The sequence below is a fragment of the Phoenix dactylifera genome, unplaced genomic scaffold (genome assembly GCF_009389715.1).
Source record: "Phoenix dactylifera cultivar Barhee BC4 unplaced genomic scaffold, palm_55x_up_171113_PBpolish2nd_filt_p 000529F, whole genome shotgun sequence".
Taxonomy (NCBI): Eukaryota; Viridiplantae; Streptophyta; class Magnoliopsida; order Arecales; family Arecaceae; genus Phoenix; species Phoenix dactylifera.
Window position 1 is genome coordinate 127174 of NW_024067939.1, and position 17174 is coordinate 144347.

A 17174-nucleotide genomic window follows, 5' to 3' on the forward strand; every position below is an offset into this window, starting at 1 on the left:
TGTTTCTGTTTTTCCTGTTCTTCAAATATATGTACATGTATGGGTTTGAATGTATGATTACAGGAATTGTCTCTGACAAAGACATAATGTTTGACCATTAAAGATACTTCTCATTTATGGACTATGGTTAAATAATTTGCTAGTGTTGTAGTACTTGGAAGGAACTATGTCATTATATTGATGTGGAACCGCCTTGACTCGCATTAGTAAGTTGTTTAATTATGGTATTATGATGACCCAACTGACTGTGGATTAGAATGATGCGCGCCTAATGTTTATATCATTCTAACCAAAGTATGGTCATATGGGTCAAGTGGGAGAATGTTGGGTTTTGACCCACATGACCACATCGTGGTCAGTTACGATTCCGTGAGAAGTGGAAGCATTATCCTTGATGGTAGGATAATATAACGGATCTCACCCTCTGCCTAGCAAGCGAACAGAAAATAGGACTCCATCTCCTGAGTGTTCGAACAGGGGCCAAGAGGGAGATACGAACTAAGGACCTGATCATCCAGAAAACAAAGGAAGCTTTGATCGTTCAGTCTATCATGGATCCAGGTATGCTTCCTTTCAAGATTGGTTCTATTATGATCCTATTTAAGATGGTGTTTAACACACTTTCCTCACCAAAAAAAAAAAAATCCGACTACATCCGGTTCCTATCCGTCTGCGTCTCGTGGCGACGCGCGGCAGCACCCCAGTCCCGCCCTGGCCAGTCGCGAAGGTCAGAAGAGAACTGCAACGAATGAAAGGCTTCCTCAAAGATGCCGAGTCCATGAGTAGAGATTTAAGAAAGACATGATGAATCCGTTTGAGATGAGTGACTTGGGATTGATGCCCCATCGTAAACCTTCATTTGCCCCAACCTTTTTTGATCGAAAAACTAACATGACTATGCGGTTCCTTGTGCATCCGGCATGACTAGAGGCTTATCTACATACATCATGAGCTACGCGCCTGCAAGTTCCATCAATTTCTTTTTTTTTTTTTTGGTTTGTTATATTACAAAGTTCTCCTGATTTATTTTGCTTCAGTCCTTTGTGAGTGAAGAATTTCGCATGCTTTCAATTTATTAGCACTCATGAGACATTTTCAGAACTTCATGGGTGGAAACTAGAAGAAGATAAGAGAACGTGAAAATAATCAAAGAAAGCATTAATGTAGCAATAATAGTAGCGATAGCATTGCTAAATTTTATTGCCTCAGTGTACTGGAGATTCAAAGCATGGCTATTCCGAACCATGCGGCAGCAAGAGCGGAACTAACAATTTCCGTCTCCAAAACCGATCATTCTGTCTTGGAGATCGTAAACTACCTCCTTTCGAATTTGCTGGAAGGTGCCCAATATGTCTTCTCCGTTGGTGGTAGTAACCAACGGAAGGCAGTAGTAGAGTTTGTTGTTGGATTTCAGTTTCATCGTTCTCTCGGTCATCGGGACAGCAGCAACTCCTTCAAAATGTAGTTCAATGGTAGGAAGGGACGACTCCTTGACATCAGCCGAATCATAGCATATGTCGTATATGTCTTCAGGAACTTCCCTGTATTTCGACGACATTGCTGATCGATAGATGTTCGTGAAGGGCGTATATACATTTTTAGTGGCCGTGCTGTCAAAAAATATAATTATATTATACACAAGCTGCTGTAAAGAAATGGTGATCGCATAATTGCTGTTATTTGGTCGCTATTGTTGTCTCTCTTTGTGCTTCCGAGTTCTGTATCCTTCCGCGTCAAAAGACGATGGCTCGACCCCAAAAGTAGATAAAAATAGGTAGAGAGGCAGGGCAGAGCCTACGATATGAGGCATCGATGATATAATTTGGATGGTGATTTGAAGTGCTTGGTCTCCATGTCTGAATTTATAAACAGCAGGTAGCTAGTCTTTCCACAGTCAGTATCTTGTAAAGTATTGGGCAAACGTCTCCCATGATTTTTGCTTTCTACCAACATTTATCGTCTTTCGTCACCAACTTTTCATCATGCTTGATAGCTTTTACGGCTAAGAAAGAACCAATGACATACAGCTACTCAGAAAGAATAGATTAAGAGATTTGAACTTCCCGTTTCCAGTATTGCTTTGATCTTAAAATTACACTGCTTGTGCCGATTACATGAATGCATGTCACATCAACGCTTTTTTATTTGTAGTACTGGATGATACTAAAAGGGTTTCTGGAATAAATGGTCGAAGACTTGGAATTGTGGGGATGAAATGCCCAATTCTAATCCATGGTATTTTCAAAACCAGAGGCTAGTGTATCCCAGATGTTTCTAGAAACCGGGTTGTATTTTTCAATTCTTTGCCGCAACACCAAACGCAACATTTCTATTCTAAGGTGGAGAAAGCATCAAGGTTCTTTCTATGGAAATGGACTAGAAGGACCAGCACATGCAACTTCTTCCTCAGAGTCTACCATGGAGCACATGCAACCTCACGACGAGAACATGATCTCCTTCGTGACATGAGCACCCCGTCTATAAATACGGCAAACGTCTTGATCTTCATCGCCCACCGAGTTTTCTCCTCTGGAAACTCTTTGCTCTTCGTCCATCATGGCTTCCCCTCTTACCAACCTATACTTCATCTGTCTCATCGCTTTCGTTTTCCGGTATGCCCATGGCAATGCCGTAGGGCTTCACGAGTTCGACGTCCTGGGTTCCTGGAGCAACTACAGCTGCTCTTCCGGCGGGAACATCACCCGCGGCTTGCCGATAATCCATCGGCTAAGCCCTTGTGCTCCCCAGAAGCTGCGTCTCAACTTCACCAGCGAGCTCGACCGGCATTACCTTGACGATAAGTTGACGCTTGGAACTGACTCCAGACTTTCCCGAGAGCGCAACTACCTCGTCGTCATTGGGCTGGGCACTCCCAAAAAGGATTTTCACGTGATGTTCGACACCGGCAGCAGCCTTACTTGGGTCCAGTGCGAGCCTTGCAGGAAGTGCTACGACCAAGCAGGTCCTCCACGTACCGTGCGATACCTTTCGCCTCCCAACCTTGCCGCGACCTTCCGTACCGTAGCGGCTGGACCCGACAAGTAGCCGCGCCAAGTAGCCGCGCTACTTGATGTTCGAGGACGAGCTTCCTCTGTCACCCAGCGCCAAGTAGCCGCGCGACGTTGCCATCGGAAGGCAGTAGGAGAAAATCCCACCGTATCTCGGTGTCTGGGACAGCAGCGATTCGGGGCCCCTTCCAAGACCCCGGATTCCAGCGTATGCATCCCAGAGAGTTCCTTCTTGATCGACCCCGCACCCAAACTGGAATCCTGGAATCACGTCCGCTGATCCGAGAGTGAGGGTCTCGCTGGAGGAGGTTCCTTCAGAAGAGTCGTCGTCGAAGTACGTGATTTTATATTTGCAGTAACCTTGTCGGGTCCGGCCGCTACGGTACGGAAGCTCGTGGCAAGCTTGGGAGGTGAAACGTACCCTACGGTACGTGGAGGACCGAGCCGACTCGAATTTTGGATCTGCTTGGTCGTAGCACTTCCTGCAAGGCTCGCACTGGACCCAAGTAAGGCTGCTGCCGGTGTCGAACATCACGTGAAAATCCTTTTTGGGAGTGCCCAGCCCAATGACGACGAGGTAGTTGCGCTCTCGGGAAAGTCTGGAGTCAGTTCCAAGCGTCAACTTATCGTCAAGGTAATGCCGGTCGAGCTCGCTGGTGAAGTTGAGACGCAGCTTCTGGGGAGCACAAGGGCTTAGCCGATGGATTATCGGCAAGCCGCGGGTGATGTTCCCGCCGGAAGAGCAGCTGTAGTTGCTCCAGGAACCCAGGACGTCGAACTCGTGAAGCCCTACGGCATTGCCATGGGCATACCGGAAAACGAAAGCGATGAGACAGATGAAGTATAGGTTGGTAAGAGGGGAAGCCATGATGGACGAAGAGCAAAGAGTTTCCAGAGGAGAAAACTCGGTGGGCGATGAAGATCAAGACGTTTGCCGTATTTATAGACAGGGTGCTCATGTCACGAAGGAGATCATGTTCTCGTCGTGAGGTTGCATGTGCTCCATGGTAGACTCTGAGGAAGAAGTCATCTTGCGGACCCCTGTTGCATGTGCTGGTCCTTCTAGTCCATTTCCATAGAAAGAACCTTGATGCTTTCTCCACCTTAGAATAGAAATGCATCATAGTACGAGTACTATATATACATATGCATCAAAACACACCGGTCTTCCGATTCCAGCTCGGCTTAGGAATAGAAAGGCCAAAGTCGAACCAAACAACTAGTTTGGTCATGTTTGGATTGAGTTAAACCTATCCAAATCGCGATATTGGACGATGCAGCACGTCTTCCTAAAAATAAAAGCTCCAATAAATGTCATATATATATATATATATATACACACACACACACACATATATAGAAATCGTCCAAAAAGAAATCGTCCGTAGTTGCTCCATGGTAGACTCTGAGGAAGACGTCATCTTGCGGACCCCTGTCGTGAGGTTTCATGTGCTGGTCCTTCCAGTCCATTTCCTTAGAAATAACCTTGATGCTTTCTCCACCTTAGAAATGCATCAAAGTACGAGTAATATATATGCATCAGAACACACCAGTCTTCCGATTCCAGCTCGGCTTAGGAATAGAAAGGCCAAAGTCGAACCAAACAACTAGTTTGGTCAATGTTTGGATTGAGTTAAACCAATCCAAATCGCGATATTGGAGGATGCAGCACGTCTTCCTAAAAATGAAAGCTCCAATAAATATCATATATATATATACACATATATATACATATATATATACATATACATATATATATATATATACACATATATATATATATACATATATATATATATATATATATATATATATACATATATATATATATATATATATATATATATATCAGTTTGTGTGTCCGTCACTAAAAATATTTTATCTTGGGACAATGTTGCGTTTGGTGTTGCGGTAAAAAATTGAAAAATACAACCCGGTTTCTAGAAACATCTGGGATACACTAGCCTCTGGTTTTGAAAATACCATGGATTAGAATTGGGCATTTCATCCCCACAATTCCAAGTCTTCGACCATTTATTCCAGAAACCCTTTTAGTATCATCCAGTACTACAAATAAAAAAGCGTTGATGTGACATGCATTCATGTAATCGGCACAAGCAGTGTAATTTTAAGATCAAAGCAATACTGGAAACGGGAAGTTCAAATCTCTTAATCTATTCTTTCTGAGTAGCTGTATGTCATTGGTTCTTTCTTAGCCGTAAAAGCTATCAAGCATGATGAAAAGTTGGTGACGAAAGACGATAAATGTTGGTAGAAAGCAAAAATCATGGGAGACGTTTGCCCAATACTTTACAAGATACTGACTGTGGAAAGACTAGCTACCTGCTGTTTATAAATTCAGACATGGAGACCAAGCACTTCAAATCACCATCCAAATTATATCATCGATGCCTCATATCGTAGGCTCTGCCCTGCCTCTCTACCTATTTTTATCTACTTTTGGGGTTGAGCCATCGTCTTTTGACGCGGGAGCGGCAAGGATACAGAGCTCGGAAGCACAAAGAGAGACAACAATAGCAACCAAATAACAACAATTATGTCATCACCATTTCTGTACAGCAGCTTGTGTATAATAGGAATTTTAGTTATTATTTAATATTTCTTGGTTGGTTTAATAAAGAAAATAATATCTTAATTCAAATTTTTTCAGTTGAAAATTTTCGATTAATACTTCAAAATATTTCATTCAAGAAAAAATTTCTTAATAAGCAAAAACATCTTTCCCTGGGATTGTCCTGATACTGTTCCATTACTGACTGCAGACCTTCCTATAAGAGAAGAGCTCGAAACTGGATTTTCAAAACCTCTATTTGCAAATAGTCCATGGTATGGTAAACCTTCCGAACTTATTTTCATATCATCAGTTACTGTTTCAGTATCACTAAATCAAAAGCATTTCGATTGGGACCAACATTTTGGTGTGGAAATGGTACACCAAACCCACTAAATGAGGCTCCATCAGGATTGTTCTTTCTGCACACAATATAGATTACAATCAGTCACTTGTAGCAGTAGGTTCAAAAGGAATGACCACAGACTAAGCAGCGCTAAAAATAATAATTGTTGGTCAGCAAAAAGTTTAAGAAATATAAGAGTATATGTTATATGCAATTTTTTTTATCAAAAACCCCTGAAATAGAATTTTAAATCTTGCTATTAAAAACTGCTTCATAATAGGTATGTTAGATTGAAAAACCATTAAGATGACTTAACCATCGGTAGAAAAGAAGATGTAGATTTCATTTCTAGTGAGCTTATAAACAAGATTTTATAACCCTTGGATAAACATGATGAACAAACATTAACATAAAGTAGACATGGTTACCACGAAAGATTGGTTTCAGAAAAATACTCCTTTGCAAACTTGTTCCTTCTAAGAGCTTAACTTGACCACAATTAAGGCCATGCTGCCCTTTCGATCACGGCGATACCAAATATTTAATACTAAAATATCATAAAAACCACGTTCATAAATTCTATTATGCAGGTGTAGGTTATGCGTATACATGCATCCATCATGATACCAATCACAAGCAAATATAATCAAAATATAATTTAATTTTAAATTATACTTTCTTCTTACTTATCTAGATCATAGCACATCATACATATATAGGTGCAAAAATATTTATATCATACAGGTCGGCGTATAAGGATCCTTACACTTTATTGAAAACTTAGACAAACTAATCACCTACCCTCACGGCGATCTATGAACCGAGATGCGCAGGACCTCGCTCAGCGTCCTCTCGTCCAACAAATTGTTTCCCTACAGAACCAAGTCATTATTAAAATTTATCAAAGATATATGACAATCCACACTACCGAAAAAGTCGGTTTTACCGACGCTTTTTTGCCGACGCTTTTAAATCGGCAATTTTCAGTCTAGCGTCAAAATTTGCCAACGCTTGTAAAAAGCGTCGGCAAAAGACGACGCTAATAAGCGTCGGTGTAGTCTCGGACCTAAGACGACGCTAAAAAGCGTCGTCGGAAGCCAACGCACCAGGCTACATCCCAACCCTCTTCTGACCACCCCCGTCGGAAGCCACCCTCACACACCAGTCTCTCTCTCTCTCTCTACCTTCGAGCCTCATCTCTCTCATCCCTCCTCCCTCCTCTCTCCAGGTTTCCGTTTTTCCGGCCACCGCCCTCCTCTCTCTATTTAACTAGTAGTATTACCCACATCTCTCTCACCCATTCGTCGTCTTCTCTCTCTCTCTAACCCATCAAAGGTGCCTTCTCATCATCATCGCCCCCCCTCCCTAACCCCCTCTGGATTCAAGAAGCAGAATGGCTCCGGCGATGATGTCTTCGCCCGCCTCTTCGCCGCCTCCTTGGATCCCGACTTCGCCCCTCTCTCCCCCGAACCGCGGATCCTCAAGTCCCGCCTCGTCGTCGGCGAGACCCTCTACGGCCTCTTCCTCCTACGCTCCTCCCCGACCCTCGCCGAGATCGCCGGCCTCGCCGGCTATGACTACGTTGTCGTCGACATGGAGCACGGCTCTGGCGGCATCGCCGAGGCCCTCGCCTGCCTCCACGCCCTCGCCGCCGCCCGCACCCCAGCCATCCTCCGCCTTCTGCAGCTCTCCGCCACCAGTCAGGAGAAGGCCCGGCGTCCGTAAGGGCTTCGAGGGTGGACAGTTGCCCCTCTACTGTCGAATCTCCAAGCTCCGTGGAATTGCTGGAGGTATCATTTTCTTCTGTACCACATTTGAACCTGAATCTGCTCCCACACCTGCACTTTTGGTAAGTGAAGAGGGAATTGAATCCTAACATTTTAACCTCTCTCCCTTGGCTTCACTACTCATAGGAGTGGTCAAGAGTATTCCTAGGAACTTAACGCAAGATTTGTTACTTTTAGTATCGAGATTTGTGTTCGTTTAATGCTTCCTGAAGAGATCTCGCTTGTTACTTGCCCTCCACCAGATGATGCATATGATAAGTTTACAAGGTCAATTTTTTAAACCAATTGGCTATCTTGGTTTCTGAACAAAACACTTGAAAATACTAATGAGATTTCATGAACAGGCCTTCTAGTGTTCCTGAAGGAGCTTATGTTCAGTGGGAAATTGAGCTACTTGGCTTTGAAATGCCTAAGGTAATGAAGCTTCTTAAGTGCTCCAAACATCTGGAACTCTTATGTATTGTGGTCCTTCTCTATGTTTTGCTAAAAAAAAGGGGGGATTCTTGTGAATTTTGAATTGATTGTTTTAAATTGCTTAGAACCTCTAATATGTGCCATTTTATTGTAGGTGTATACCATCCATTTATTTGGAGATCATTACCAAAACATCTGAAGGACTCCAAGTAAATGTTTTGCTTGTCTCAGTAACTGTGGTTGATGTAATAAAATACTGTGTAAATTCTAGACAATGATTCCCAAATATGTTTTCCAATCAAGCTATAGATAGTTTTTGTGTAGGGCAATTTATTTTATTCAATATGAACTCATTTTCTTATAAATTTTCTGCAAACCGGTTAAAGAGTTTTTTAGAGCTTGCTCGAATGAATGATTGGTCATATATAAATGTTACTTTTATCGGCTCATTCATTGGAAATCTGATTTAGACCATGCCAGTACAAACAACAATGATGGAAATGTGATTGTGTTGCTAATATAATTCGGAGAAAATTATGATTGATGAATTGGACATGACCAATTGTATTTTAGTTTGCTGGCTGGCACCTCTGTCTTGATCTGGTGTTGAGGCTCGAGAAGTAAATTATCCCATCATTTATTTATTTATAATTGCATTACATTTATTATCACTGTTTTTACTTCCAGATTTGAGAGAAGATGGTGTTTGTATGGTAAAAAAGATTATGCAGCAAGTGCCAGGTGGTATGGTGGATTCTTGATTAGATTTGTAGAAGAGCTTGCAGTTTCGGATGGAATAACATTTACATAAAAATTAGGCATGTTTGGTGGAAGAGAATGGTAAGCATATTTAGAAAACAATTACATGCTGCATCTAGGAAAACAATCCAGCATTCAGCAATTGTTCTTCCTAATTTTTGCTTGTTTGGTTAAAGAACAAATCTCACAAGTTAATAAGCACAGAAATGGTGCAGACGTAGAGCTCCAATGTTCTGATCAGTTCTCTGCACAGAAATGGTGCTTTCCCTTCTCACTTCTTTGAGCTTTGATGAAGCTGGTAGCTTGTGTAGATGGGGCATCCGTGTGAGGATGGTTTAGTAAGAGATCCCTTTTGGGGTTGTTGACTTCTATTATCTTGTCATTTGATGTTTTTCCTAGTGGATTTGTAGTGATAGAAATGGGTTTTCTTAGTCTGCTTTGGGTTTGTTGTGAGTTTTAGGACAAGAAGGAAGAGCAGGTTGCAGAGGAAGCCGGGACCAATGAAATCGATGTCCATGGTGATGCTGGGAAGGAAGAAGACGATGTGGTGGTGGAGATCCATGCAGGGTTCAAGCCGGTAGATCACCCACTCGAGCCTCCGGACGAGGACCCACCTGCGAAATGGCCAATGCCCGATTCTTCCCTTCTGAATGTAAGTGGCTAACGTGTCCTAATAGAGACCTTTTTCTTGCTATGTGTGACTGTATTTATCTATAAAATTCCCTGATTAATGGTATGATGACATGTTGTTTGCCCGTATGCATGAGATATTGGAAGTCCTCTGATGGTTCATATTGTACATTTTGCACCAAATTTAACAGTTAGTTATTTTGTAGGTTCGAAGTCCTCTGATGGTTCTGCAAGGCAGATGAGGGAAGTTGCATGTCCCACCTGCACAGTCCATCTTCAGGTCAGGCACCTAGGGCGCTAGGTCCCCGCCCCTTTCTCTTCCCCTTCTCTTATTCTCTTGATTATTTTGCGCACTGTTTCCGCATGCTGTTTGGCCCGAATTATATGATACAAGTTGTTTTGCAGGTTCAAGTTCCAGCCTCGGGGTCTGAAACAATAGAATGTGGTGTGTGCCAGCAGCACCCATTCCTGGTTGGTGCTCATTGATGTCTTCTGATTTTATCACATCGTGGTAATGCATCCGACTGAGCTTCAGGAAATTTTCTGTGTCACAGCTAATAGGCTCGGTTACCGGCTTTGTATATTCATTAATATGGTCATGTTTTACTCATTAGACTTGGTGGTTCTTTGTATATGAATCTTCTTTGAGCAGGCATATTTGGGATCGTCAAGTGTGTTAAGTGGGTTCGGATGACTGGAAACTAATTTAAAATGCTTGGATGGTTTTATTTGTTGATGCTTGTCTAGTCTGGCATTAGCAATTTACTCAATAAATTAGTCGGAGCTGCTTTACTTCCTTTATGTTTATAATATTTTCCTGAGTTTCTTCCTTTTTGTGTATGAATGAGGGTTGCATCATGTTCTTACCACTCCTTGCCCCGTGGCGATGCTTGCCACTTGTGGATCTATAACTATCTCTGCTTGGGCTTTTCCTTGTGGACCATGTATTCTTTAGTTTTTTCTATATCTTCTTGAGTTTACGAAATGTAATCATTGCTGGCTGTCATGTCATTTGCATGATGAGTCATTAGTTGTTCAAAACTTTTATTTGCCAGATGCTGGTTATGACTGCATGTACATGTAGATTTGCATGTGCATGTAGGTTCATATTATAATTTACATTCGTATTTTTATTTTTTTTAAAAAAATTAGCAATCCCGACGCTTTAAAGCGTTGGTAAATAAAAGTTGTGGCACGCCTACGCCGACGCTTTAAAAATACATTTGCCGGCGCTTTAAAGTGTCGGCGTTTTGGCCTTTCCGGACGCTTTAAAGCGTCGGCGAATGTGGTTTTTGCCGATGCTTTTATTAGCGTCAGAAAAGCCCTGTTTTTGCCGACGCTTTCTCATACGGTATCGCCGACGCTTTTGCGATGCTTCTATTTGCGTCGCAAGAACTTTAGCCGACGCTTATAAGCGTCGATAAAAATTCTAAAAAGCGTCGGAAAAGATGAATTTTCTTGTAGTGCCAAGACCCTTATTTGATCCTCTAAAGGGTCCTCTAAAATGTAGCATCCCAGGACTATCTAGAGTCCTCAAAGCAATGATCTCCTCGGATCCAAGTGTAGAGAGAGAAAACATGAAGTGGGAAAGACTAAAGAGAAGAAGGAGAGAAGAATAATAAGGGAAAAGGGAAGAAAACTCCCTTTCTCTTTCTCTCTTCTTCCTTCTTCCCGACGGAAAGAGAGAGGGTGCTTGGCACCAGGCAGCCCATGCATGGCCGGTGATGCCCCATGGTCGTCGACCATGGTGGTGTCGGCAGCCTGGCGATAGCCGGCCGAATGGAAGGAGGAAAAAGACCGAACAGAGGTTCGATTTCCCCCATCAATCCGGTGGCTTACCGGCCGTATTCCCAAAGAAATAATGGCCCAAAGATGAAGGAGAAGGAGGAGAAAGTGCTCACCTTGCCTCCGGCGAGCTTCTCCGGCAAGCCCGATGGCGAACAACCCAAGCTTCTTACGGTTCGTCTAGAACTCCAAATCTCTTTCTCTTCTCCTTTTTTTTTGAAAGGATCTCTCGATTGGTGCCCTAGGAAGAGGGGGAGGAGGTCTTTTATGGAAGAGGATTGGCCCAGATATAGTACGGTTTGATCACCGTAAATCTCTTCTTCTGGTGGATTCGGGAGGAGGGGAAAAGAAAATTTGAAACATGGGAGGTAGAAGACTCCAATCGGGAGTCTCCCTCCCCCTTTTTCATGGGTTGGGCTGCCCTTGCTCAAAGGCCGACCCAAACCCAACATGTGGGCCTTTACATTCTCTCCCTCTAAAAGAAAAATTTCGTCCTCGAAATTGACATACATGAGGTTTCAAATAGCTGCGGATACTTGACTTTCATCTTTTCTTCGAGCTCCCAAGTAGCCTCTCTTTCCGTATGATTATTCCATTGTACCTTAATAAAAGGAATGGTTCGATGTCGTAGTACCTGATCTTTTCTGTCCACTATTCATATCGGAAACTCCTCATAGGTCAAATCCTCATGAAGATGTAATGGCTCATATGCTACTACATGACTTGGGTCTGGAACGTATTTCTTCAACATTGACACATGAAAAATATTGTGCACACTGCATAAAGCCGGTGGTAAAGCCAATCGATATGCCACCTTCCCAACCTTGTCCAAAATCTCAAATGGACCAACATACCTAGGACTCAATTTACCACAAACTCCAAATCTCATCACACCTTTTGTGGGTGACACTCTCAAGAAAATATGATCTCCAATTTAAAATTTCAATTTTCTTCTTCTATTATCAGCATAACTCTTTTGGTGGGCCTAATAATTTTCTCTCGCCCACATCATCCCAACAAATAGGAGATCGGCACTTCCGGCCATACAACGCCTCAAAAGGCGCCATTTGTATATAGACTTGGGCACTAGGCCGGGCCGCCCACGGCCCGACACGGCCCGGCACGAAGCGGGTCGTGCCTGGCACGGCCCGCTAGCTACAGTACCGGGCCGTGCCTGGCACGGCCCATTCAAGGGGGTCGTGCTGGGTCACGGGTTTCTAGCCCGCGGGCCGAGCCCGGCACGGCCCGCTCTTGGCCCGCGGGCCAAGCACGGCACGGCCCGCGGGCCAGCCCGGCACGGCCCATAAGGGCCTGGGCCGGGCACGACCCGCGGGCCAGGCACGGAATAAGGGCCTGAACCGGGCCTGGGCCGGGCCAGGCATGGCCCGTCTCCATTAAAATAAATGCTTCATAATTTTTTTTTAATAAATTAATAAATATTGAAAACTAAGGATTTATTAATATAAAGTCACCTTAATGGTGGGGGGTTTGGCATAGACCCCTACCAGTTTATTAATTTAAATCAAAATGGTACATGAAGGGAGGTTTGGACTTTGGTCTGACCTCCATAATACAATAAGAAAGGAGAAAAAATAGAGATGACTCACTTTAACAATTAAAAAAATAAAAATGTACAATTATAAAAAATTAAGAAATCTTACTAATCATCAGTAATTCAGTGAATCAGTATTCACTCTTCAGTAGTGTTTGTATCATCATCATCAGAGAATGTTGTATTATGTCCACCTTTATCTTGAAGTCTTGCCTCAGCATCCAACCAATCTTTGAAGCAGAGAAGCATCTCAACCGTTTCGCCCGTCATCCTACTTCTCTTTTCGTCAAGAACACGCCGACCTGCACTAAAAGCAGATTCCGATGCTACCGTGGACATCGGCACAGCTAAAATATCGCGTGCAATTGCAGACATAATAGGATATTGATTTTTAACACTCTTCCACCAAGATAATACATCTAGACTCTCTATTTGATTTTCATCATATGCAGACTGAAGATCATTTCGTAAATAAAATTCTAGTTCACTACTTAAAGATGAAGAAGATGAAGATAAACTTGAAGCATGTGTGTATTTTCTCTATGCAATGAATGAAAAAATAGATGACGAACGAGAACTACTAGAAGAAGAAATAGAGCTTTGTACGGAGAATTTAGATCCACGAATTTTTTCATCATATATAGCATAAATATCATAAAGAAGTTGTTTTACCTCATTTTTAGCAGGTTCAGGATCTTGAATCATATTTTCACAGTATGCATTAAGTAAAATTAGCACGCCATTCAATTTAACTCTTGAATCAAATACAGCAGCTAAGTTATGCATAGAACATATCTTGTCCCAATACTCATTCCATTTAGATTCCATTTGTTCAATAATAGGCATTAAAACATCATCATATCTATGTTCTGCAAATTTTTGACTAATTATATATGCTTGTTGTAAACATGAACATGAAGTTGGATAATAAATACCAGAAAGAACATTGGTAGCATTATAAAAACTAAGCAAAAAATCTTCCAAAATTTTTCCTTTATTCCAATCAGTTTCAGTCAATGTAAAGCCTAATCCACGATCATTAATATATGCACTTAATAAGTTTTTATATGGGTATGCATCATGTATCATGCTATATGTTGAGTTCCAACGAGTAATTACATCAAGTTTAAATTTTTTAAAACGTTTACCATGATTTATACATAGTTCCTTAAATTCTTGAAGTCTTGATCTTGAAGCATGAATAAAAGAAACTGCATTTCTAATTTTTGAAATCACATCTTGAATCATGCCCATGCCAGCTTGAACAGAAAGATTTAAGATATGACATGCACATCTAATATGCAATAAATTTCCATTTAACATGGGATGCAATGAGTCTTTTAATAATGTAAAAGCAGAATTATTATTAGATGCATTATCAAAAGTGTTGCTGGTGGTCCAAACCGAGAACGATTGACACAGCGGTGTGAACGGGGTTCCGTCTGAGTTGTCTTGGTTGGTGTTGGTTACGCTCCACCTTCCACCGGAAAACCTGCGAGCAAGCCTCGCACCACCACTGGGGTAGTGGGGGCCCTCCGACGATCAAGTCAGAGGAGATTGGAGGAGAAGGAGAGATAATAATCGCAAGCAAGAGAGTGCTCTGGAAGATATTGCTTACCCCCCCCTTCTCCCCCCAGCCGCATATATACCTGGCTGGGGGGTCTCTGAGGGGGGTTTGTCATCGTGGGCGCGGCGGAGTGGCCACTGACATGGCCGTTACAGGGCGTCGTGGAACAGCGCTGGGTACGGCCATGACAGGGCGTAGTGGAGTTCCGCTTTGTACGGCTGATACAGGAGATCGTGGAACAGCATCGGATACAGCCGTTGCAGGGAGTAGTGGAGCAGGAGGCCTCGGCGTGCCTCTGGGAAGCAGCCTGTCGTTATCAAGAGATCTCCGACTCGGGGTCGGAGTGCTGGATCAGGGGGCAGCCGACCCGGGGTCGGGCTGCGGTGCTGAGGATATCCGACTTGGGGTCGGATTGCTAGATTAAGGGGCAGCCGACTCGGGGTCGGGCCGCGAAGCCGAAGATGTCCGACTCGGGGCCGGACTGCTGGATCGAAGGGCAGCCGACTCGAGGTCGGGCTGTGGAGCCGAAGATGTCCGACTCGGGGTCGGATTGCTGGATCAAAGGACAGCCGTAGTCTTCATGGGCGCGCGTGCCGGTCACGTGGAGCATGGCGGCTTAGTTCCCCCGTAACAGTAGCCCCCCACTTCCGAGCCTGGAACCAGAAGGGGAACGGGTGAAGGGAGTGATGCTTCGAGATTGCCGCCATCCCTCGGAGAGGCGCGCGCGCTTCGAGCTCCCCACCTTCTTTATGGCGTATGGCGGTTGTTGCTGACCTGGCAGTCTGAGGATTTCGGCGGACATCCTTCCTTAATGGTGTCGATTTGCCTTTGGGGCGCGAGCGACCCTTCGGCGGCCAGGCGTCCTCTGGCGTCATCGAGGCATCACCCGCCTTTCCGCCTATTTAACCGGGGGCCCTCCCCCGTCCGTCTTCCTCTTTACAGACATTTTCGAGTTTTCCCTTTGCGCTGCCGTTGTTGCCGTCGGACTGTTCGACTGTTTCTCCTTTGACGCTCTCGGAGCCGTTCTTCCTTCTCTTCCGGTGAGTTACCCCATTCTTCTACTTAGGGCTCTTCGTACTTTCTCCTTTTGTACTAGTGTACCCCAGTCGTTCCGGTCTTTCCCCCCTTCTTGTCCCCGTCCTGACCGTAGGTTTATTGGCCATTAGGAATGGGCGAAGTGAGAGCTGACCGCATTAAGTCGGAGCTGGTCGCCGAGGACTTAGACAAACTCGTGGCTCGGTACCACCTTCCCGAGGCCTGCAACGTTACGCTCCCGGGGCCTGAGGAGAGGATGTCCCATCCTCCTCCAGGGAAGATCGCCATCAATGAGGGCATTCTCCAGGCCGGGTTCCGCTTTCCCCCTTCGGACTTAGTCGTGCAGGTACTCCGGGGTTTAAGAGTTGCGCCGACGCAACTGGTGCCGAACTCGTGGCGTGCCCTGACGGTCTTCCAGGTTCTCTGCCGCATGCATGAGATTCCCGCCACTCTGAATGTTTTTTGGGAGTTCTACAGCCTGAGTGGCCACCCCCAGGACAAAGGGTGGTGGTGCTTTGCGGCGCGGCGAGGGTGCGGCCTCGTCAAAGAGGCTCCTTCCTCCATTCACGGCTGGAAGGAGCGTTTCTTCTTCATCGATGTAGATCCCTCTTGGGAAATCAGGGCGACCTGGGAGACGCCGATGAAGTCCCCGATCGGCCTATCGAGACTGTCGAGGGAGGAATCCGATGGCTTGGCCGCCTTGAAGGGGTTGGTTGCCGAGGGCCAGCTCCCCCCGGTGGCCCGCCTTATTTCCGAGGATACCTTGGTGAATGTCGGTCTGAGCTCGGTCCCCACCGACCGTGAGCCCGCCACCATTTCTTTTTTGACTCTTTTCTCCTCTTTCGTCTCGTTCTTTCCTTCGGTTTCTCAGCCCTCGACCATCTCGTTCTTGTTGCAGAGATTGACGACGTCATGCGGTCGGACAAGGGACCGGCTGTTGGTAGGTCGTCCCTACTGAAAGCGGTCCGGAGGAGGAAACGAGCTCCTCCGAGCGGGGCCCCGCCGGCGAAGAAGTCCCGCAAGGAGGTGCCTCCGACGCCGACCGACGAGTCCGGGCCCACCGATCAGGGAGACGCCGTGGGCACGGACCGGCAGCTGACGCTGTATCAGCCCTCCGGTGGTGAGACTGCCGCTATTCCGGAGGTATCATCCGAGCCCGCTCGAGACGGACGGGTCGGGCGTGATCGATCCCCGGTCCGGCCTTCGACTCAGCCGGCTCCTGATGATCCGAGGAGGGACGCGCCGAGGCCCCGGCCGAGCGGGGCCCTATCAATTCCTGGAGTGACCCCCGCCCCGAGCACAATCAGCAGGACTCTTTTCCAGGCGATGGATAAGGGTAAGGCTGCAGAACCACCATCCGGCTCCGGGGAGAAATCGGGGTTGGCCTTCACTACCGATGGCGCCCGAAACCTCATCGAAACAGTGCTGCAGGAGAAGGACCGTCGGCGGGTCCGGGAGTTGGGGGTCTCTGACGTCGGGGCTGCCAGCTGTGTCTGTCTCATGTCGGTGAGTGTTCTTCTGGCCGCTTTTCACCATTTATTAGCTCTGTTGTTCTCCGCCTGACGCCCTCACTTTTCCTATCTCTTAGCTCGCCCAGTACATGATCCGTCTAGAGGAGTGCTACAAGGAACAGGCGGGGCTTCTGGCGAAGGCCGAGGACCGACTGAAAGCAGTGGAAGAGGGAGGCCAGGCCGTGGCGGGCAGGACGACCGGGGACCT

General features: G+C 45.3%; 2 protein-coding genes and 2 long non-coding RNA genes across 5 annotated transcripts; 3 read left to right on the plus strand and 1 right to left on the minus strand.

Moving 5' to 3' along the window:
- Window positions 1-2556: 2556 nt before the first annotated feature.
- On the plus strand, window positions 2557-3045 carry LOC120106339 (probable aspartic protease At2g35615). Its single transcript, XM_039119337.1, has one exon. The coding sequence runs from the start codon at window positions 2557-2559 to the stop codon at window positions 3043-3045; it is 489 nt and encodes a 162-aa protein (XP_038975265.1).
- Window positions 3046-3063: 18 nt separating this feature from the next.
- On the minus strand, window positions 3064-3876 carry LOC103698137 (aspartyl protease AED1-like). The gene has a single exon (XM_008780126.3). The coding sequence runs from the start codon at window positions 3874-3876 to the stop codon at window positions 3064-3066; it is 813 nt and encodes a 270-aa protein (XP_008778348.3).
- A 3947-nt stretch (window positions 3877-7823) lies between these two features.
- On the plus strand, window positions 7824-8930 carry LOC120106341. Of its 2 annotated transcripts, none has more exons than XR_005508516.1 (3): window positions 7824-7980; window positions 8058-8127; window positions 8815-8930. It is a non-coding gene; the product is annotated as an uncharacterized LOC120106341 (long non-coding RNA). The 2 variants fall into 2 exon arrangements; XR_005508517.1 differs by lacking the exon at window positions 8815-8930 and adding an exon at window positions 8282-8447.
- Window positions 8931-9419: 489 nt separating this feature from the next.
- On the plus strand, window positions 9420-10250 carry LOC120106342. The gene is made up of 3 exons (XR_005508518.1): window positions 9420-9463; window positions 9723-9796; window positions 9922-10250. It is a non-coding gene; the product is annotated as an uncharacterized LOC120106342 (long non-coding RNA).
- The last annotated feature ends 6924 nt before the right edge of the window (window positions 10251-17174 follow it).